Source organism: Pseudochaenichthys georgianus, chromosome 7, assembly GCF_902827115.2.
Source record: "Pseudochaenichthys georgianus chromosome 7, fPseGeo1.2, whole genome shotgun sequence".
NCBI lineage: Eukaryota > Metazoa > Chordata > Actinopteri > Perciformes > Channichthyidae > Pseudochaenichthys > Pseudochaenichthys georgianus.
The window spans coordinates 31,162,823-31,183,257 of NC_047509.1; the positions used below are offsets into that span (position 1 = coordinate 31,162,823).

The following is a 20,435-nucleotide window of genomic DNA, read 5'->3' on the forward strand; positions in this document are numbered from 1 at the left end:
CACACACACACACCACACACACCACACACACAGCACACACACACACCACACACACACACAACACACACACACAAACACACACACACACACACACACACACACACACACACACACACACACACACACACACATACACACACAAACACCACACCACACACACACACACACACACACACACACACACACACACACCACACACACACACACACACACACACACACACACACACACACACACACACACACACACACAATAAGGGTTTTGTGTTACTGAGAGCTTGGCAGTATTGTAGCAACAAGGAGCCAATTTGTCAAGATGCTCTCTGGAAGCAGTTCTCCAAATTAAAGTTATCTCAACATTCAATTTGCTCACTGTCTTGTGGTAATGGGTCAAATCCATGTGGCAGTAGCCTCCATTGAATGGTATGGTATAGTATACTCCAGACAAATGTGCATGCTCTTAAGACTGCTTTTGAAAACAGATATGAAGTACATATAGGACAACAGCAGTATACCAGCTACAACCGTGCCTAATGTTTTATTGCTTTTAAACCCTGAAATGATGAGGCTAGGCTACAAATTTCATAAGAAGCAGATACAACTCAAATGTCCAATTTAACTAGAATTCACCTCACTAGTATAATTATTCTCATGTACAGCATGAGCACAGCACAGTCATGTTGGGAGCACACTGTCAGCGTTAGCCTCTCAACCTGCTGAACGTCTGACGCTCATGAAAAACTGTTAGAAAAATATCACTCGTCACGGGCTTGAGCTTCAATATCAGGATACATGTATATTTTATCCTTGCAAGAATGGAAGTAGTCATCATATACAGAGCTGCGTGGGACAAATAGTTCCCAGAACAGTGTCCTTCACATGCCTTACAAGAGAGGGTGTATTCAGTCACAAGATGCATGAATACCGGTTCAAAGCAGTATTCTATGCTAAATTCAGATTGGCTAAGGCGTTAGCAATGAACATGACCGTCATATGTCTATCTCCATGGAGGCTGAATCATAATGTTAATCGTTGTCAGATAACTATCATATGCCTAAAAACAGTGTGTGTCCTGACGCTCTTCTATGTAATCATACATCCGGTTACATACACAGCTACGTAGGGCCTTTGTTATCATTACTCTGATATTGGAAGATTACATTCAGTATTTTCCCAACAGAACATACCAGCCTCTTGCTGTAGAGCAGCGCCGTGCTGCTGCCAGTGCTGATGGCCCATTGGCAGAAGCTGAGCACATGGTGGATCTGTTGGGCCAGCTGCGTGGTGTCCTTTTGCTGAGACACGAGCCTCACATTGCGCTCTTTGGTGACACTCTAGACAGAGGGACAGGAGAGGGAGATCATTTTGGTTAGGGATCTGCTACTGAAAGAGCCTGAACACCCAAGATAGATGAATGTTGAAGCCATTAAAAATAAGTTAGGATATGCATATAGAGGGATAAGATAATTCGATTTTATTAGACGGAATGGAATGGAATGGAATGATCCCTGTGGGATATTGGTTTATTACAGCAGTGGATAGTAGTATGCAGTAAATGGGGAAGTAGTCACGTACACAACATATAAGGAAACCAGATTCATGATCAAACTGAGTTAAGATCGGAGAGGGAAACAAGTCATATCAAATCTGTTAAAGAGAAGTAAGCCTGAGCTGTCTAATCTAAATAAATATCTGACATATTTACTTAAGGCATATAAATATCAAGATATTTTCAACATATATAATAAATAAAAACATGAAAATAGGGATGGGTACCGAGCCCCGGTATTAAACGGGCCCCAGGGCTGAATTATTAAAGACCGTGGTACCGTTAAGCTCCGACGTTATCGGTCTTTTATCGGTACTAGAGACATGTAAAAAATGCATGTCATACGTATTATTGCTACACAAACATTATATTGCAGTTTTTCTAATATGCAAATAGACTGCAAAATCATATGTCTGGGTAGATTCCTGTAAGCCAGATTCAAGACATAAAGAAGCTTTTTTAATACTTTTTTTCCTTCTATATGGGGTGTAGTTTTACTAAGATTAGGACTATATAGCTTACAAACACTACCGTTTAGAAAATAAATTACAAATCATTAGGTCTACTTTTGTTTCTAAAATGTTTCTAATATACCTTATGCAACTCTAACCAAAAATTACGTAATAAAACCAGCTTACATCCAACTGTTGCAGCAAGGACTTTCCCTTCTTGTTGATCTCATTTATAAGAGTGAATACTGCGATTTTGATCTCGTGCTCCACCTTCTTCTGCGTTTCACCCGCCTCCTTTAACCTTGAAACAAATGCATGTGTTAGCCCATTGCAATGGGTATTGACATGCAGTAATGATGTCAACGGGCAGCACTGGATAGGAAACTGGTGATGAAAAACACGCACCTGTTTTGCACCTGGCAGACCGAGTAATGAACGTAACTCTTCTTTTCCTGTAGTTTGGCCATGCTGGACTCGATCAAGCCTTTCTGGTTCTGAAAAGCCTCCTCGAGGAACTGGTACCTGAGGGTAGAAGGTATTAGTCGACTTCTAGTTGCCAACACCTTTCCATGAACTCAATAACCGCTTTCACACCAAGTACTGTGCCCAGCACTTCGTACCCAGCACTTAGTACCCCCATGGAACTGAGTACAGATCTCGTTCACACTGGAATAAGTTCCCTGTGGGAAGATTACGCAAATGAAGCCGCTGACGTCAACTTCTTCTTCTTTGGGTTTACTGGCAGGCCGCAAACTACTTCACGGCGTATACTGCCACCCGAAGTCCCCGGAGTTGGGGACTGGCTTCAGTAGAAGCTGCTGGGACTCCCTGCAGCTTCTACTGAAGCCTTCAGAGTAAATCGCCAGAACGCCGACACCTCCTCATCTCCACCGCTCCCATGTTTTTTTTTTTGTTGCCATAAGTTATTCTCTCTCCGTTGGTGCACGGGGCTAATGCTAATAATGCTAATGCCACAAATACAATGGCGGCTTCACAAAACTTTTCAGAGTTTTACGGGCCGTGGTTTGCAATTCGCCCAGCCAATAGAAATTGGTACTTTTTTCTCCCCAGGATAGTACCACCATCTCTAGCAGGCACTAAAAATGGGGATAAAAGTTCTCTGAACTAGGTTCTCTTTTGGTGTGAAGGCAAAATCCCAGGAACTATCGGAACTAAAAGGGAAAGTGCTCCGGTGTGAAAGTGCCTAATTTCTGCACTACCAGGTGGGCGATTCCAATGACTTTGCAAGATATAGATCAGTGCCTGTTTAGATAACGAAAATTAAAAAAAAACAGCAGGGGCTTCAAACCACAACATTTTCAAACTACTGGTATTATTTGACAATAGTTTGTGGGAAACCAACCGTATGCAGAATATTTGACAATGTGGTCCAAATATAGTTTGGTGGCTGACCGGTGCCTTAAACACTTCCATTAGGAGAAACGCACTGCAGCTTCAGAAACCATTCAAATTAGGGGTCGGCCGATTATCGGGGCCGATATTCATCATTGACCGATTATCGGTATCGGCCTTTTTTTTATAAAATTGCCGATAACACTTTGGCTCTGATGCGGCCGTTTCTCTGTCTGCAGTCACCGCTCTGTGTACACGAGCAATGTCCCGCCCACAGCGCTATCTGATAGGCTATTACTGAAGTGTCAATCAACACTGAAGATTTTTCCGGGCGGGAGCCAGCCATAGAGGCGGGATCTTCTCAGGCTGCGGCCCCACGAGGACGAATTCGGCCGTTTGCGTTACTGTTTAGTGTCATATAGACCGTTCGTGCCACACGAGGACGACCGAATATGGCATTAAACGACTGAGGAAACGACAACGGGTCCCAAGGTGGATAGAAATGCATACGCCACTCTCTGGGGGGTCAAACGGCTCCGTGTGTGCGCCCTATACGGACATTTTCAGATCACTGATAGTGATTGCGCAATAGCCCCGCCTCTCCTCACCTCTTCTGCTCACCTCCGCTTACCCCGCGCCAGTGCTGAAGTGTTTCGCCACCAACAACAACAACAATGGCGGATCGCAGAGTTGCTATCGTGCTCCGGACACTATTGACCATGCTACAGTTGTTTGTGCAACATCTACAGCAATAATGATGAGGCAATAGCCCCGCCTCTCCCCACCTCTGATGCTCACCCCCACGTCAAAGTAAACTGCACCCTGAATTCAGATTATTTATCTTCTCTCGCGAGTGAAGTCTAATCTGACAGGACGGAGACACGCAGCTCCGCTCACCTGCAGCTCCTCCCGCTGCAGCAAAACACACACTTCAAGTCAGATCATCACCCTTAGCTATTTTAATTACCTCTCAAACTCCCTAAACTAGTTATAAATATGTTTATTTTTACAGTCGGTCGGGTCACTGATTACTGGATGAGCTGCTGCATGAGACAGACACTGACGCTGTCTGAAGAGAGGGAGGAAAAAGAGAGGCTCCGTGTATTTTATCATTATATTATATAGTCGTTATTCATTTGTTTTAAAGCTCAATAAATAACAAAGAAGACCTTTGTCCGGAAGATTTCAACTTTAATACACGCTGACTGGCGAAAAACTCTGCCCGGTTCCCTCGGCCCCCACCGCGGAGAATAAACAGAAGGGCAACCATGACAACCATGCTTCTTCGCTGCTTTTGTGGAGGAAGTTACAGCGCCACGTAGAGGCTCCTGCATATGTACTGCAGCTTCTCCAGCGGTTGGAGCTAAACGGAGCGGTCTCGTGTGGGCAGACACTATCCGGATAATTATTGCATGTGGACGGAAGCCGTTTGCGATTGCGTTTGCGTTAATCCTATGCGTTTAGCCGTTTTCGTCCTCGTGGGGCCGCAGCCTCAGATTACAGGCAGGTGCGAAGAACGCAGACACAGACCGAGGCAAGCAGCAGCGCTGAGCGGCAGAGCCATACATGTGTTTCGAAGGTAAATCAGTTGAAAGCCGAAGTTCAATAAACATCCCAATCCCCTATGCTGAAGTTGCAAAAACAGCACGATCTATTGATCCAATTCTATCAGCTTCCCAGTTACACAGGGACGCGGGAAGTCAGTCAGCGTGCAGCGTCTCGCAGCGGAACTGTGGTGCGGAGGGGGGGCTGCGAGTGAAGCCTCGCAGTTTTTCAGGTTGATATGTGAAGCTCATTAGCTAATGTATTTAGCAAACTATTAAAAGTGAGGCTATTACAGTAGACCTAACGTTAGACTAGTAGCCTCACTTCTAATATTTTGCTAAATACATTAGCTAATGAGCTTCACATATCAACCTGAAAAACTGCGAGGCTTCACTCGCAGCCCCCCCTCCGCACCACAGTTCCGCTGCGAGACGCTGCACGCTGACTGACTTCCCGCGTCCCTGTGTAACTGGGAAGCTGATAGAATTGGATCAATAGATCGTGCTGTTTTTGCAACTTCAGCATAGGGGATTGGGATGTTTATTGAACTTCGGCTTTCAACTGATTTACCTTCGAAACACATGTATGGCTCTGCCGCTCAGCGCTGCTGCTTGCCTCGGTCTGTGTCTGCGTTCTTCGCACCTGCCTGTAATCTGAGGCTGCGGCCCCACGAGGACGAAAACGGCTAAACGCATAGGATTAACGCAAACGCAATCGCAAACGGCTTCCGTCCACATGCAATAATTATCCGGATAGTGTCTGCCCACACGAGACCGCTCCGTTTAGCTCCAACCGCTGGAGAAGCTGCAGTACATATGCAGGAGCCTCTACGTGGCGCTGTAACTTCCTCCACAAAAGCAGCGAAGAAGCATGGTTGTCATGGTTGCCCTTCTGTTTATTCTCCGCGGTGGGGGCCGAGGGAACCGGGCAGAGTTTTTCGCCAGTCAGCGTGTATTAAAGTTGAAATCTTCCGGACAAAGGTCTTCTTTGTTATTTATTGAGCTTTAAAACAAATGAATAACGACTATATAATATAATGATAAAATACACGGAGCCTCTCTTTTTCCTCCCTCTCTTCAGACAGCGTCAGTGTCTGTCTCATGCAGCAGCTCATCCAGTAATCAGTGACCCGACCGACTGTAAAAATAAACATATTTATAACTAGTTTAGGGAGTTTGAGAGGTAATTAAAATAGCTAAGGGTGATGATCTGACTTGAAGTGTGTGTTTTGCTGCAGCGGGAGGAGCTGCAGGTGAGCGGAGCTGCGTGTCTCCGTCCTGTCAGATTAGACTTCACTCGCGAGAGAAAGATAAATAATCTGAATTCAGGGTGCAGTTTACTTTGACGTGGGGGTGAGCATCAGAGGTGGGGAGAGGCGGGGCTATTGCCTCATCATTATTGCTGTAGATGTTGCACAAACAACTGTAGCATGGTCAATAGTGTCCGGAGCACGATAGCAACTCTGCGATCCGCCATTGTTGTTGTTGTTGGTGGCGAAACACTTCAGCACTGGCGCGGGGTAAGCGGAGGTGAGCAGAAGAGGTGAGGAGAGGCGGGGCTATTGCGCAATCACTATCAGTGATCTGAAAATGTCCGTATAGGGCGCACACACGGAGCCGTTTGACCCCCCAGAGAGTGGCGTATGCATTTCTATCCACCTTGGGACCCGTTGTCGTTTCCTCAGTCGTTTAATGCCATATTCGGTCGTCCTCGTGTGGCCGAACGGTCTATATGACACTAAACAGTAACGCAAACGGCCGAATTCGTCCTCGTGGGGCCGCAGCCTGAGAAGATCCCGCCTCTATGGCTGGCTCCCGCCCGGAAAATCTTCAGTGTTGATTGACACTTCAGTAATAGCCTATCAGATAGCGCTGTGGGCGGGACATTGCTCGTGTACACAGAGCGGTGACTGCAGACAGAGAAACGGCCGCATCAGAGCCAAAGTGTTATCGGCAATTTTATAAAAAAAAGGCCGATACCGATAATCGGTCAAATGATGAATATCGGCCCCGATAATCGGCCGACCCCTAATTTGAATGGTTTCTGAAGCTGCAGTGCGTTTCTCCTAATGGAAGTGTTTAAGGCACCGGTCAGCCACCAAACTATATTTGGACCACATTGTCAAATATTCTGCATACGGTTGGTTTCCCACAAACTATTGTCAAATAATACCAGTAGTTTGAAAATGTTGTGGTTTGAAGCCCCTGCTGTTTTTTTTTAATTTTCGTTATCTAAACAGGCACTGATCTATATCTTGCAAAGTCATTGGAATCGCCCACCTGGTAGTGCAGAAATTAGGCACTTTCACACCGGAGTACTTTTCCCTTTTAGTTCCGATAGTTCCTGGGATTTTGCGTTCACACCAAAAAGAGAACCTAGTTCAGAGAACTTTTATCCCCATTTTTAGTGCCTGCTAGAGAGGTGGTACTATCCTGGGGAGAAAAAAGTACCAATTTCTATTGGCTGGGCGAATTGCAAACCACGGCCCGTAAAACTCTGAAAAGTTTTGTGAAGCCGCCATTGTATTTGTGGCATTAGCATTATTAGCATTAGCCCCGTGCACCAACGGAGAGAGAATAACTTATGGCAACAAAAAAAAAAACATGGGAGCGGTGGAGATGAGGAGGTGTCGGCGTTCTGGCGATTTACTCTGAAGGCTTCAGTAGAAGCTGCAGGGAGTCCCAGCAGCTTCTACTGAAGCCAGTCCCCAACTCCGGGGACTTCGGGTGGCAGTATACGCCGTGAAGTAGTTTGCGGCCTGCCAGTAAACCCAAAGAAGAAGAAGTTGACGTCAGCGGCTTCATTTGCGTAATCTTCCCACAGGGAACTTATTCCAGTGTGAACGAGATCTGTACTCAGTTCCATGGGGGTACTAAGTGCTGGGTACGAAGTGCTGGGCACAGTACTTGGTGTGAAAGCGGTTATTGAGTTCATGGAAAGGTGTTGGCAACTAGAAGTCGACTAATACCTTCTACCCTCAGGTACCAGTTCCTCGAGGAGGCTTTTCAGAACCAGAAAGGCTTGATCGAGTCCAGCATGGCCAAACTACAGGAAAAGAAGAGTTACGTTCATTACTCGGTCTGCCAGGTGCAAAACAGGTGCGTGTTTTTCATCACCAGTTTCCTATCCAGTGCTGCCCGTTGACATCATTACTGCATGTCAATACCCATTGCAATGGGCTAACACATGCATTTTGTTTCAAGGTTAAAGGAGGCGGGTGAAACGCAGAAGAAGGTGGAGCACGAGATCAAAATCGCAGTATTCACTCTTATAAATGAGATCAACAAGAAGGGAAAGTCCTTGCTGCAACAGTTGGATGTAAGCTGGTTTTATTACGTAATTTTTGGTTAGAGTTGCATAAGGTATATTAGAAACATTTTAGAAACAAAAGTAGACCTAATGATTTGTAATTTATTTTCTAAACGGTAGTGTTTGTAAGCTATAATAGTCCTAATCTTAGTAAAACTACACCCCATATAGAAGGAAAAAAAGTATTAAAAAAGCTTCTTTATGTCTTGAATCTGGCTTACAGGAATCTACCCAGACATATGATTTTGCAGTCTATTTGCATATTAGAAAAACTGCAATATAATGTTTGTGTAGCAATAATACGTATGACATGCATTTTTTACATGTCTCTAGTACCGATAAAAAGACCGATAACGTCGGAGCTTAACGGTACCACGGTCTTTAATAATTCAGCCCTGGGGCCCGTTTAATACCGGGGCTCGGTACCCATCCCTATTTTCATGTTTTTATTTATTATATATGTTGAAAATATCTTGATATTTATATGCCTTAAGTAAATATGTCAGATATTTATTTAGATTAGACAGCTCAGGCTTACTTCTCTTTAACAGATTTGATATGACTTGTTTCCCTCTCCGATCTTAACTCAGTTTGATCATTGAATCTGGTTTCCTTATATGTTGTGTACGTGACTACTTCCCCATTTACTGCATACTACTATCCACTGCTGTAATAAACCAATATCCCCACGGGGATCATTCCATTCCATTCCATTCCGTCTAATAAAATCGAATTATCTTATCCCTCTATATGCATATCCTAACTTATTTTTAATGGCTTCCAACATTCATCTATCTTGGGTGTTCAGGCTCTTTCAGTAGCAGATCCCTAACCAAAATGATCTCCCTCTCCTGTCCCTCTGTCTAGAGTGTCACCAAAGAGCGCAATGTGAGGCTCGTGTCTCAGCAAAAGGACACCACGCAGCTGGCCCAACAGATCCACCATGTGCTCAGCTTCTGCCAATGGGCCATCAGCACTGGCAGCAGCACGGCGCTGCTCTACAGCAAGAGGCTGGTATGTTTCTGTTGGGAAAATACTGAATGTAATCTTCCAATATCAGAGTAATGATAACAAAGGCCCTACGTAGCTGTGTATGTAACCGGATGTATGATTACATAGAAGAGCGTCAGGACACACACTGTTTTAGGCATATGATAGTTATCTGACAACGATTAACATTATGATTCAGCCTCCATGGAGATAGACATATGACGGTCATGTTCATTGCTAACGCCTTAGCCAATCTGAATTTAGCATAGAATACTGCTTTGAACCGGTATTCATGCATCTTGTGACTGAATACACCCTCTCTTGTAAGGCATGTGAAGGACACTGTTCTGGGAACTATTTGTCCCACGCAGCTCTGTATATGATGACTACTTCCATTCTTGCAAGGATAAAATATACATGTATCCTGATATTGAAGCTCAAGCCCGTGACGAGTGATATTTTTCTAACAGTTTTTCATGAGCGTCAGACGTTCAGCAGGTTGAGAGGCTAACGCTGACAGTGTGCTCCCAACATGACTGTGCTGTGCTCATGCTGTACATGAGAATAATTATACTAGTTGAGGTGAATTCTAGTTAAATTGGACATTTGAGTTGTATCTGCTTCTTATGAAATTTGTAGCCTAGCCTCATCATTTCAGGGTTTAAAAGCAATAAAACATTAGGCACGGTTGTAGCTGGTATACTGCTGTTGTCCTATATGTACTTCATATCTGTTTTCAAAAGCAGTCTTAAGAGCATGCACATTTGTCTGGAGTATACTATACCATACCATTCAATGGAGGCTACTGCCACATGGATTTGACCCATTACCACAAGACAGTGAGCAAATTGAATGTTGAGATAACTTTAATTTGGAGAACTGCTTCCAGAGAGCATCTTGACAAATTGGCTCCTTGTTGCTACAATACTGCCAAGCTCTCAGTAACACAAACCCTTATTGTGTGTGTGTGTGTGTGTGTGTGTGTGTGTGTGTGTGTGTGTGTGTGTGTGTGTGTGTGTGTGTGTGTGTGTGTGTGTGTGTGTGTGTGTGTGTGTGTGTGTGTGTGTGTGTGTGTGTGTGTGTGTGTGTGTGTGTGTGTGTGTGTGTGTGTGTGTGTGTGTGTGTGTGTGTGTGTGTGTGTGTGTGTGTGTGTGTGTGTGTGTGTGTGTGTGTGTGTGTGTGTGTGTGTGTGTGTGTGTGTGTGTGTGTGTGTGTGTGTGTGTGTGTGTGTGTGTGTGTGTGTGTGTGTGTGTGTGTGTGTGTGTGTGTAGATGCTCTACCAGCTTCGCCAGCAATACAAGGCTCGACTGGAGCCAGTGCCACAGGCAAATGGAGTTGTGCGCTTCTTCTGTGACCCCACCTTCTGGGCCAAAAATGTGGTGAATCTTGGTGAGTGATGCATATTATTTTCATTATCACATTTTTATCACAGGAAAGATAATTTGTCATTGGAATGTCTCTCATACAATATGTTCTGGTCTTGCGTCCTTCTTATTTTTTACCTCATACTCCCTACTACTGTATAAGTCATTAAGTAAAGGAATATTTCACACCGGTCTTGGGCATGTGCACCTTTTTAAAATAATGCTTACTGTTATCCTTCTTCTCCTTATTGTAGGTAATTTGGTAATCGAGAAGCAAGCCCAACCCGTGCAGCCGCCCGGTGTGATGGTAGGGGGACCGCCAATTTCCCCGGGCCACGGTCACCACGGCAAACACCCGCAAACACAGATCAACCTGGCCCAGCTCCGGATGCAGCACTTGCAGGCGGCCTACGTGCAGCAGAAGCAGCAGCAGCACCAACTTCATCAACAGCAGCAGCAGCAACAGCAGCAGCAGCAGCAGCAGCAACAGCAGCAGCAGCAACAGCAGCAGCAGCAACAGCAGCAGCAACAGCAGCAGCAGCAACAACAACAACAGCAGCAACAACAACAACAACAACAGCAGCAGCAGCAGCAACAACAGCAGCACCAGCAGCAGATCCAGCAACAGATGCGCCTCGCCTCCCAAATGTCCCAGCAGCAAGTCAGACCGGTCGGGCCCCCCATGGGTCAGCAGCAGGTAAAAAAGCATTCACCATTCAGGGTACCACTGTGTATAACCATGAAAAGCTGGACTCCAATTATCTCTAAGGTTCTCTTCGGGGAGGGTAGTCCTTTTGTCTGAAGTACCTGAAGTACTCTATTCTGTAAAGTTCCCCCCCTTTATCTGGAATTCTCTTTTTTATAGGGACCTCCTTTTTATCTGAAGTTAGCTTTTTTTAATAGGGGCCTCTCTTTTATCAGAAGTTATCTGTTTTTATAGGGGCCTCCCTTTTGTTAGAAGTCATCTGTTTTTATAGGAGCCTCCCTTTTGTCTGAAGTTATCTGTTTTTATAGGAGCCTCCCTTTTATCTGAAGTTATCTGTTTTTATAGGAGCCTCCCTTTTATCTGAAGTTATCTGTTTTTATAGGAGCCTCCCTTTTATCTGAAGTTATCTGTTTTTATAGGAGCCTCCCTTTTATCTGAAGTTATCTGTTTTTATAGGGGCCTCCCTTTTGTTAGAAGTTATCTGTTTTTATTGGGTCCTCTCTTTTGTTAGAAGTTCTGTTTTTATAGGGGCCTCCCTTTTGTTAGAAGTTATCTGTTTTTATAGGAGCCTCCCTTTTGTCTGAAGTTATCTGTTTTTATAGGAGCCTCCCTTTTATCTGAAGTTATCTGTTTTTATAGGAGCCTCCCTTTTGTTAGAAGTTATCTGTTTTTATAGGGGCCTCCCTTTTGTTAGAAGTCATCTGTTTTTATAGGAGCCTCCCTTTTATCTGAAGTTATCTGTTTTTATAGGAGCCTCCCTTTTATCTGAAGTTATCTGTTTTTATAGGAGCCTCCCTTTTATCTGAAGTTATCTGTTTTTATAGGGGCCTCCCTTTTGTTAGAAGTTATCTGTTTTTATAGGGGCCTCCCTTTTATCTGAAGTTATCTGTTTTTATAGGGGCCTCCCTTTTGTTAGAAGTTATCTGTTTTTATAGGAGCCTCCCTTTTGTTAGAAGTTATCTGTTTTTATAGGGGCCTCCCTTTTGTTAGAAGTTAGCTTTTTTTTATAGGAGCCTCCCTTTTGTTAGAAGTCATCTGTTTTTATAGGAGCCTCCCTTTTGTCTAAAGTTATCTGTTTTTATAGGAGCCTCCCTTTTGTTAGAAGTTATCTGTTTTTATAGGGGCCTCCCTTTTGTTAGAAGTCATCTGTTTTTATAGGAGCCTCCCTTTTATCTGAAGTTATCTGTTTTTATAGGAGCCTCCCTTTTATCTGAAGTTATCTGTTTTTATAGGAGCCTCCCTTTTATCTGAAGTTATCTGTTTTTATAGGGGCCTCCCTTTTGTTAGAAGTTATCTGTTTTTATTGGGTCCTCTCTTTTGTTAGAAGTTCTGTTTTTATAGGGGCCTCCCTTTTGTTAGAAGTTATCTGTTTTTATAGGGGCCTCCCTTTTATCTGAAGTTATCTGTTTTTATAGGAGCCTCCCTTTTGTTAGAAGTTATCTGTTTTTATAGGGGCCTCCCTTTTATCTGAAGTTATCTGTTTTTATAGGAGCCTCCCTTTTGTTAGAAGTTATCTGTTTTTATAGGGTCCTCCCTTTTATCTGAAGTTACCTGTTTTATGGGGGTTGAAGTTCTCTAATAAGGGTTCCTTTTGTCTGAAGTTCTCTTTTTTGTAAGGGGCCTCCCCTTAGTAAGGCAAGGCAAGGCAAGTTTATTTATATAGCACCTTTCAGCATCAGGCAATTCAAGGTGCTTTACAAAAATGAAAGACATTCAGATAAAGGCATTTAAAAACAGTAAAAGATAATAAAAGAAACATTAAACATTAAATTAGTAGGAGGTTCTTTTTGTAAGCCCCTCCCCTTTTCTCTTAAATTCTGTTTTCCATAAGGTTCCCCCTGTTTTTCTGCAGTTCTGTTTTCATTAAAGGGGACCTATCATGCAAAATGCACTTTTGTAAGTCTTTTATACATGAACTCACCAAGTGTCAGAAAACACAACCCTCTCTCTTTTCCTCGGATGTATCGGATCTGATACAGAGTGATACAGATTTGAAAATAGTGTGACGAGGAGCTCCGCCTATATGGCCAACTCTACACCTATCAGGGGAATGAGAGGTTGCCCTGGCATGGTAATAGCATGGTAACATGACACTCGTAACTCGGCCCCCTCCTTTGCAGGGGGGCGTGGTCAGCTGCAGCGCATGCAAATACAAGGTGGAGGAGAGGAAAATAGAGCAAAATGAGGCATGGCTAAAATGCATAATCTGTTTGGTATTTTGAAAAAAAACCGTATAAATATACCTTATAATAATAATTCCTTACATTTATTATTATATAGGTATGGCCCTACAATATATTATTCAAATATAGCATGATAGGTCTCCTTTAAGGTTCCCCCTGTTTTTCTGCAGTTCTGTTTTCCTTAAGGTTCCCCCTGTTTTTCTGCAGTTCTGTTTTCCATAAGGTTCCCCCTTTTTGTCTGAAGTGTTCTCTATAAAGTTCCCCCTTATCTTTAAAGTTCTCTTTTTCTATATCATGATTTCCTATTTTGTATGACGTTCTCTTTTTATCAAGGTCCCTTTGTTCTGAAGTTCTCCTCTTTACTGAAATATCTATAGGAGATGATGTTGGTGTTTTTTTCCCTGCTTTCTGTTTTGTTTACGATACGCAACACACCATAACAGTGTTTAGATTTTTCAGGTCATTAAGTACAAATGATTGAACTTCTGCCTAACATATTTCTAAATTATCTTTGCAAGCATGCAGTTTCAGATAAAAAATTATAATGCAGAGAATTTGAACTGCATGGAGAGTGAAAGTCAAGAGTTCATAACCTTTATTTTATCAGATAATTTGTGGTAATGCATTTGTAAGCAGGAACTTAACATTCTTATCTGTGGTGTGGTAAAGCCAAAGTGCTTTTCAAGATATAAGAGACGGCTGCAAAAAAACATTGCATACTTGCATTGGTTGTGTTGTCACTAAATTAAACTCACAAGGCATCAAGTGGCTGTTGTGAAAATGATTATTGGAACTTTAGTCTTCTCCTTTCACTTATTGCTGTTTGGAGGAAGCCTTGTACCCACCAACGAGGAGACAGTCGCTACATGACATGGCATCATCACTTGACAATAATATTAATAATAAAGTTACTTTTTTTGGTCAAAATGTTGTATTGCCTATGTTCGAGAAATTATCTCAAGGAAGAGGAAGTAAAGACTTTAATTTTGCACTGAAATGATACATATCAAATTAATCTATTACCTCTTTTTATCTTTTTTTATTAAGTATTTATTTCATAATTTTAGTAAACAAAATAAAATAAAAAAGACTCAATGGCCCTCACAAGGAACAAATTATGGAATCTTAGACTTAATCCTCACTTAATTTCTCCAATCAACTGTCAAAAGCCTGAATATATCTGATATATTTTATCTAAGAAAAAGCAGTCTAATCTAATCCTTTGAGCTGTGACCAGTGAGTATTTGGTATTTATAAATCATAAATGCAGAATGTTTTCTGTGGATTGAGGAATCTATAAAGCTGCATTCTCATGATATGTGATTTGCTCTTTGCTCACTGAGGCTGGTTAGGCGCAGAGCCTTGCAGCGAAAACAGCTAGCTAAGTTGTGTTTCTATGGTTACCTTCCCTGCTAGCTTGCGGCTCAACTAACAGCTGCTATCTGATTGGTTACGAGTCAAAAGGTCGGCGGTAAATATGGTCATATTTTGAAATGATTTGAACTTTGAGCGCAGCGCCGGGCGACAATTTCAGCGGTGTGCTTCACCGAGGACACAACGGCAACCTCAGTGCAGAGCCGTTTTGTTGTGTATCACGTGAATGCAGCTTATTATTCATTATGTTTTGTATCTATAATTGCATGACCCTGAAAATGGTTTGCGGTTTGCATAAATTGCACAGTTTTGTTCATCAAATCATCAGATTTTCACGCAGCCCATGTATATTTATTATTTTCCGACAGCCTCCGAGGCTCATCAGTATGCAGCAGCTACCAAGAGGGCCTGGGGGTATGAACGGGGGGCCAGGTCCCCCCATGTACCCTTCCGCTCACCACATGCGTCTCCAGGGTCCCCCACAGGGCCGAATGCCTACAGCTCAGCCCAGACTCAACGGACAGCAGTATCCCGCCATGATGCAGCCTCAGCTACAGAGACAGGTCGGTGCACACACACTCTGGGTTCTTTGTATGGAAATAGAAAAACGGTTCCTATTCTTGGAAATGTACAGCATACTTTGACTGTTTGGATTTAGCATTTCAATGTGTCTATTTTTTTTTTTTAAAGCAAAATGTATAGATAATGTGTACAGCAGTAAGAAAGAAATACACAGTTTTTGCGGTGTATAGTTTGTGCACATATTTCTGAGAATACTAACAGACATTGAGAGGTTTCATTTAGCTTTTATGTGCTTAGTCTGTAGAAATTAGGGGCAGCTAGAAAAGCTACAACAAACATCATTTTTTTTTCTTTTTTTGTGGCTGGGGTTGTGTTTTTTTACTATTTGAGTTTGTGTAGAAAAAGGTCAACATGAAGCCAGTAAATGGTTTGTGCAACTACCAGGTTTATTTTACTGTAAACATGTCCTACTTGTATTTACACAGATCATTTTATTGTCACAATTAAGAAATGCATACTAACCTCAGGGACTCTTATCACAGATGTTTGTTTATATTGTGTTTAAGTGAAAAGCACTTGACACATTAATTCATCTTGTTCCTGTTATGTGGTTATTTAAACAATTCTTAAATATCTTTTTTTAAAGATTTTTATAAATATTGAAAAGTACAGTATCTGTCAGCTGATACTTTTGAAGTAGATTCAAAAGCTGACTATTTGTGAAATTATTAAATAAATATACTTCAAATGAAGGAAGGAAGCACTATTATTTTCATCTTTCTCAGGAATAAGGTTTAGAGCTGCCATTCATACAAATACGATTACTTGTACTTGAAAAGGACCATATGATATTAAAACTTGACATACGCCAGGTTACTAGCAAGTAAAAACCTAAATTGACTCCATAAAATGTAAATATGGAGCGCGGCCTTGCAGATTCATTTGCAGTATTTTTTTTTATCCAGCCAGACGCAAACGAACTGGTGCATTGACGGGGGGGGGAAACAAAAAAAAGCCTTAACCATACTGTTTGTCTTTTTGGGCCAAAATGCATCACCTCAGCAGATATCTCAGCCTAGGCCAGAAACCTACGTCGGATGATGGTGTCCTCCTTTTCAGCAAGTCATTTTCCCCTACAGGAAATGAGTGGCTATAACAAAAATCATTATAATACCAGTATATCAAATGACAGTGTGACTGTTAATGGGGTCACTTGTGGTTATAAACCTGCAGAGAATTATCACCCAAATCCGCAGCTGTTCTATGCTTTACACAGCTTTAAAGTGCATTTCAAATGTTTACCATGAGGCTACAGCCTAACTCTATTAGTTCACCACCAGCAAATCATTATTGACTGCAAGAGACACCTGTTTAGAGCTAGAAAGGTCTTGAAACTTCCTCTACACCACCTGCTCAGCACCACAACAGCAGACGGACACAGTTATCAGCTGGTAAAGATAGTGGAGCAGGAGTGGGGAGCCAGTTTGCGGCTGACGATGAGTTCCATTGTTTCGAACCAATATACTGCTGGCCATCCCTCAAAGAACCTGCAACTTATAATTTTGCTCCAGGACGTCGTCCCCATAGCATTTTCATAAAGACAAAAACTGTTAACCCCAAAAAATAGAAACGCATAACATATCAATGTTGATTAGTGCCTGCTGTGGAAAATGACTATCTGCTACCAACTGTTTTTATGGGTCACAAAAACACAGATTCCTCAAATCAAGTCTGCGAGAATGTTGTGTGTATTCTGATTAAAACAAACTGCTGTCTTTGCAAAAATTGAACATCACTCCACACCAGCCAACAAAGGTTTTTTAACAAGCATTTTCACAGAAGGCTGCAACTGTGCTGTGTTCTCCTCCAGTCCTGCTTCACACTGCCTCCAATGTAATAATACAGATGAAGCTGGTTTTTCAGAGAAGTCAGAGAATGTGTACAGTGTGAAAATATATATATATATATTTACTACTTGCATGTAAGACTAGGTAAGTGGAATATCCAGGATACATCCAGCCCCTTCTTCTTTGTGTCCAGATGTCTTTAGAATCTGAGATGAGCCACCAAAGGTTTCGTTTCTTACTACAATCAGGGGTTTGGCATCTTTTTTTCTACTTTGTCGTCTGTGTGTCTTGTGCAGCATGTGTCACCCAAATGCATGATCATGCAACCATGTTGTTTGTAAAGCAACATGTTTTATTTGATAAACTCATTGAATGACATGTGCCATTGTTCTTGTCGTCCCATCTTTTTTCTATTTCCGTCTCTTTCTTCTTCTAATTATCCTCCATCCTTCTTTCTCTGTTTTTCTCTGCAGCATTCCAACCCAGGGCATGCGGGCCCTTTCCCAGTGGCATCCCTCCATAACGCAAACCCCACGAGTCCCACCAGTGCCAGTATGGCGGGGGCCCATGCTCACCGCGGCCCCGCCAGCCCCATCATAGGGCCCATCGAGCTCATCCCCTCCGTTACCAATCCTGAGAACCTGCCCTGCCTACCCGAGATCCCGCCCATACAGGTGCCAATATTCAGACCATCTATTTGTTGTTTAGGAAGAATCCGTAAAATCTTCTTTTTATTCATCTGCCACTTCTAAATGTATTTGTTTACTAAAATAAGAGTTTAATATTGAAGAACTTGTGTGGCAGAACAACTCCCTTTGGAGGGAACTTTAGGATTTTAGCCTTTGCAGACTATTTACATGCACAAAAACCTATATATCACACTACAGGAAAGGGAAAACACAAAAAAGCACAATAGGACCTCTTTAAAGAAATTATAAAATAAAGTATATGCAATATAGAAAAAAAAGAGTCTCTAGAACAAAATAAGCAAATGTTAATTTATAGGATGTGTGGTTCACTGTGAAAATCGAGAAGCACAACTTCTAAGTCTGATGTATAGACAGGATAAGTGCAGGTCAAAATGAACAGGTGTTATTTTCCTGATTCAAAGTATCTGTTAAACACATACCTCTTTGATGAAAATCCCTTGACCTCTTGACCTTTTTTACTCTGTTTATATTTATCCTGCCATTGTGCTTTTGCAGTTGGAGGATGCAGGGTCGAGCAGCCTTGGACACCTCCTGAATCGCTACATTTCAATCAGCACGCAGCATCTCTCCGCATTGGACATGAACCCCTCGCCTGGCCTGTCCACACACTCTCCTGGATCCTCAGGTAGCCACGCATTTAGGGAGATGGACTCCCATTCACATCTGACAGAGAACAGAGATTTATTTAAATTTGTATTTCTGGCTTTCTAAAGTTGTTCGATTCACATTCATGATAACAGACCTAAGGGATTCATTTCTAAGAATTGTCATATACTGCCAAATATTGAAAGCTGACTTCTTAAAGGGAGGCAATGCTCATGACACGCATTTTTAAATAATTATCATCCGATAAAACAGACCAGTCTCTGCCAGTTTTTTTTTTTTTTTTTTTAATCCGATGAGGTTATCAGTGATTTTAAGCTGATTAATTACCGAATTCAGAGGCTCACTGTTAGCATTGTGTTTTTTTTGAAGAAAAAAATGAAAAAGATCAGTTAAATTAGTTTTTTTCCCGTTGTATGGATATAAAATATTCATAGTTTATTAAATATTAAGGTTCCTTAGACGTTGTTTCCTGCAAATGACGCGATTTTGGCCCCGGGGCCTAAGAGGATAACGGAGTATGTTTTTTATTTATTTTTACAGTTGTATTTGGATGGAATGAATACCTATAGTGATAATTCAAAGTCAGTCCGCCTGGACTTTATTTTTCTAAACTTCTTCCTCGGCTGACGAGTCCGAACTCAAATACTCCGCCATGTTTTCGTCGAATGAGCTGTTCGTGTGTTTACAAAGTGAACGCATAGATGACGTCACGACCTAGTTTTTCGAATCATGTGACTACTGAAAATGGTCAAAATGGCAGCTGCCTGGCGGAATATACAGGTTTTGATAAAAAAGAGCTATAAAATCATTATTTACCGGGGAATATCGCTGATTTCTTCAGGGTATGGTTTAAACATAATGTTTCACTAAATACTGAAGTTTTGATTAACTATCTAATGACTGGAGCCTTCCTTTAAGCATAAGTACAAAAGCTATAAGATTTGTAAGGGATAATGTACAGAGAGCTGGGCTTTATTACCCAAAAGTTTAAATTTGAATGAAAAAAACTGCTTGCTGAACATTATCCTATGACATTATTTCACGGCTACTTACTCAATAAATCAATAATTTGGCACAAACTACTGATTAAAATATTATTTTATTATTTTATCTCAAAGAAATACTTTTCATGCTGTTTTTGAGGTCGGCATGGGTCGATGGCACTGGTCTGTTATTCATGGTAGTTGTCTGCTATAACAAAAACTGTACAATGCCATAATTGAAAAGGGAAAAACAAGTATCCACGAAAGCTTATAAAAAGTATTGAATGTTGTTAGAAAAATATCACTCGTCACCGGCTTGAGCTTTAATATTATAGACCCTCCAGAAAAACGCGGGCAAAAACCCTTGATTATGCGATTAAACATGCAGGGTTTTTGTGATTTTATGTGGAGAAATTGCGGGAAGTTGCGAAATATTTTTTTGGAAATATTGGGCTGTCTTATTTATTCTCTTTCACACACTAACGTTAAACCCCTTTACTATTCAATTAAACACATTCAATGTTTATTTATTGTAAAAGCAATTGGGCTATTTTAATCACACTCTCTCACACACACACACACACACACACACACACACACACACACACACACACACACACACACACACACACTTCTCCGCCTCATTCTGTTTTCATTTACTCGTTCGTTATCTGACCAGCTTCAATCTTGTAGGCTTCTCACCTCGTTTCTTGTAGCCCTCGAAAGGGTTTTGGAAGTTGATGCCTCGGTGAACGTGAGTTGTTTGGATTTCTTGTCCGCAGCAGCAGAAAGCATTTTAGAATGTTTGAATGAATCAAAGTGGGTCGTCACCGTGGATTTTCTCTTATGCTCCAACACAGTTGCACGGGATGCAAAATAGTTTCCCCCCACTTTCGTGCAAGACATCGGGGTACTGCTTTGCCTGGTCTTTAGCAGAAATGTT

General features: G+C 42.0%; 1 protein-coding gene across 1 annotated transcript in view; it reads left to right on the forward strand.

Moving 5' to 3' along the window:
• The window catches only part of trim33 (tripartite motif containing 33), a 50,869-nt gene that overhangs the window by 17,758 nt on the left and 12,676 nt on the right, over nucleotides 1-20,435 (forward strand). The window contains exons 4-12 of the mRNA XM_071203837.1: nucleotides 1,870-1,886; nucleotides 7,856-7,996; nucleotides 8,102-8,216; nucleotides 9,075-9,221; nucleotides 10,469-10,586; nucleotides 10,816-11,258; nucleotides 15,193-15,387; nucleotides 17,667-17,867; nucleotides 18,399-18,528. Coding sequence (XP_071059938.1) covers nucleotides 1,870-1,886; nucleotides 7,856-7,996; nucleotides 8,102-8,216; nucleotides 9,075-9,221; nucleotides 10,469-10,586; nucleotides 10,816-11,258; nucleotides 15,193-15,387; nucleotides 17,667-17,867; nucleotides 18,399-18,528 — 1,507 coding nt within the window. The remainder of the gene's footprint in view (nucleotides 1-1,869; nucleotides 1,887-7,855; nucleotides 7,997-8,101; nucleotides 8,217-9,074; nucleotides 9,222-10,468; nucleotides 10,587-10,815; nucleotides 11,259-15,192; nucleotides 15,388-17,666; nucleotides 17,868-18,398; nucleotides 18,529-20,435) is intronic.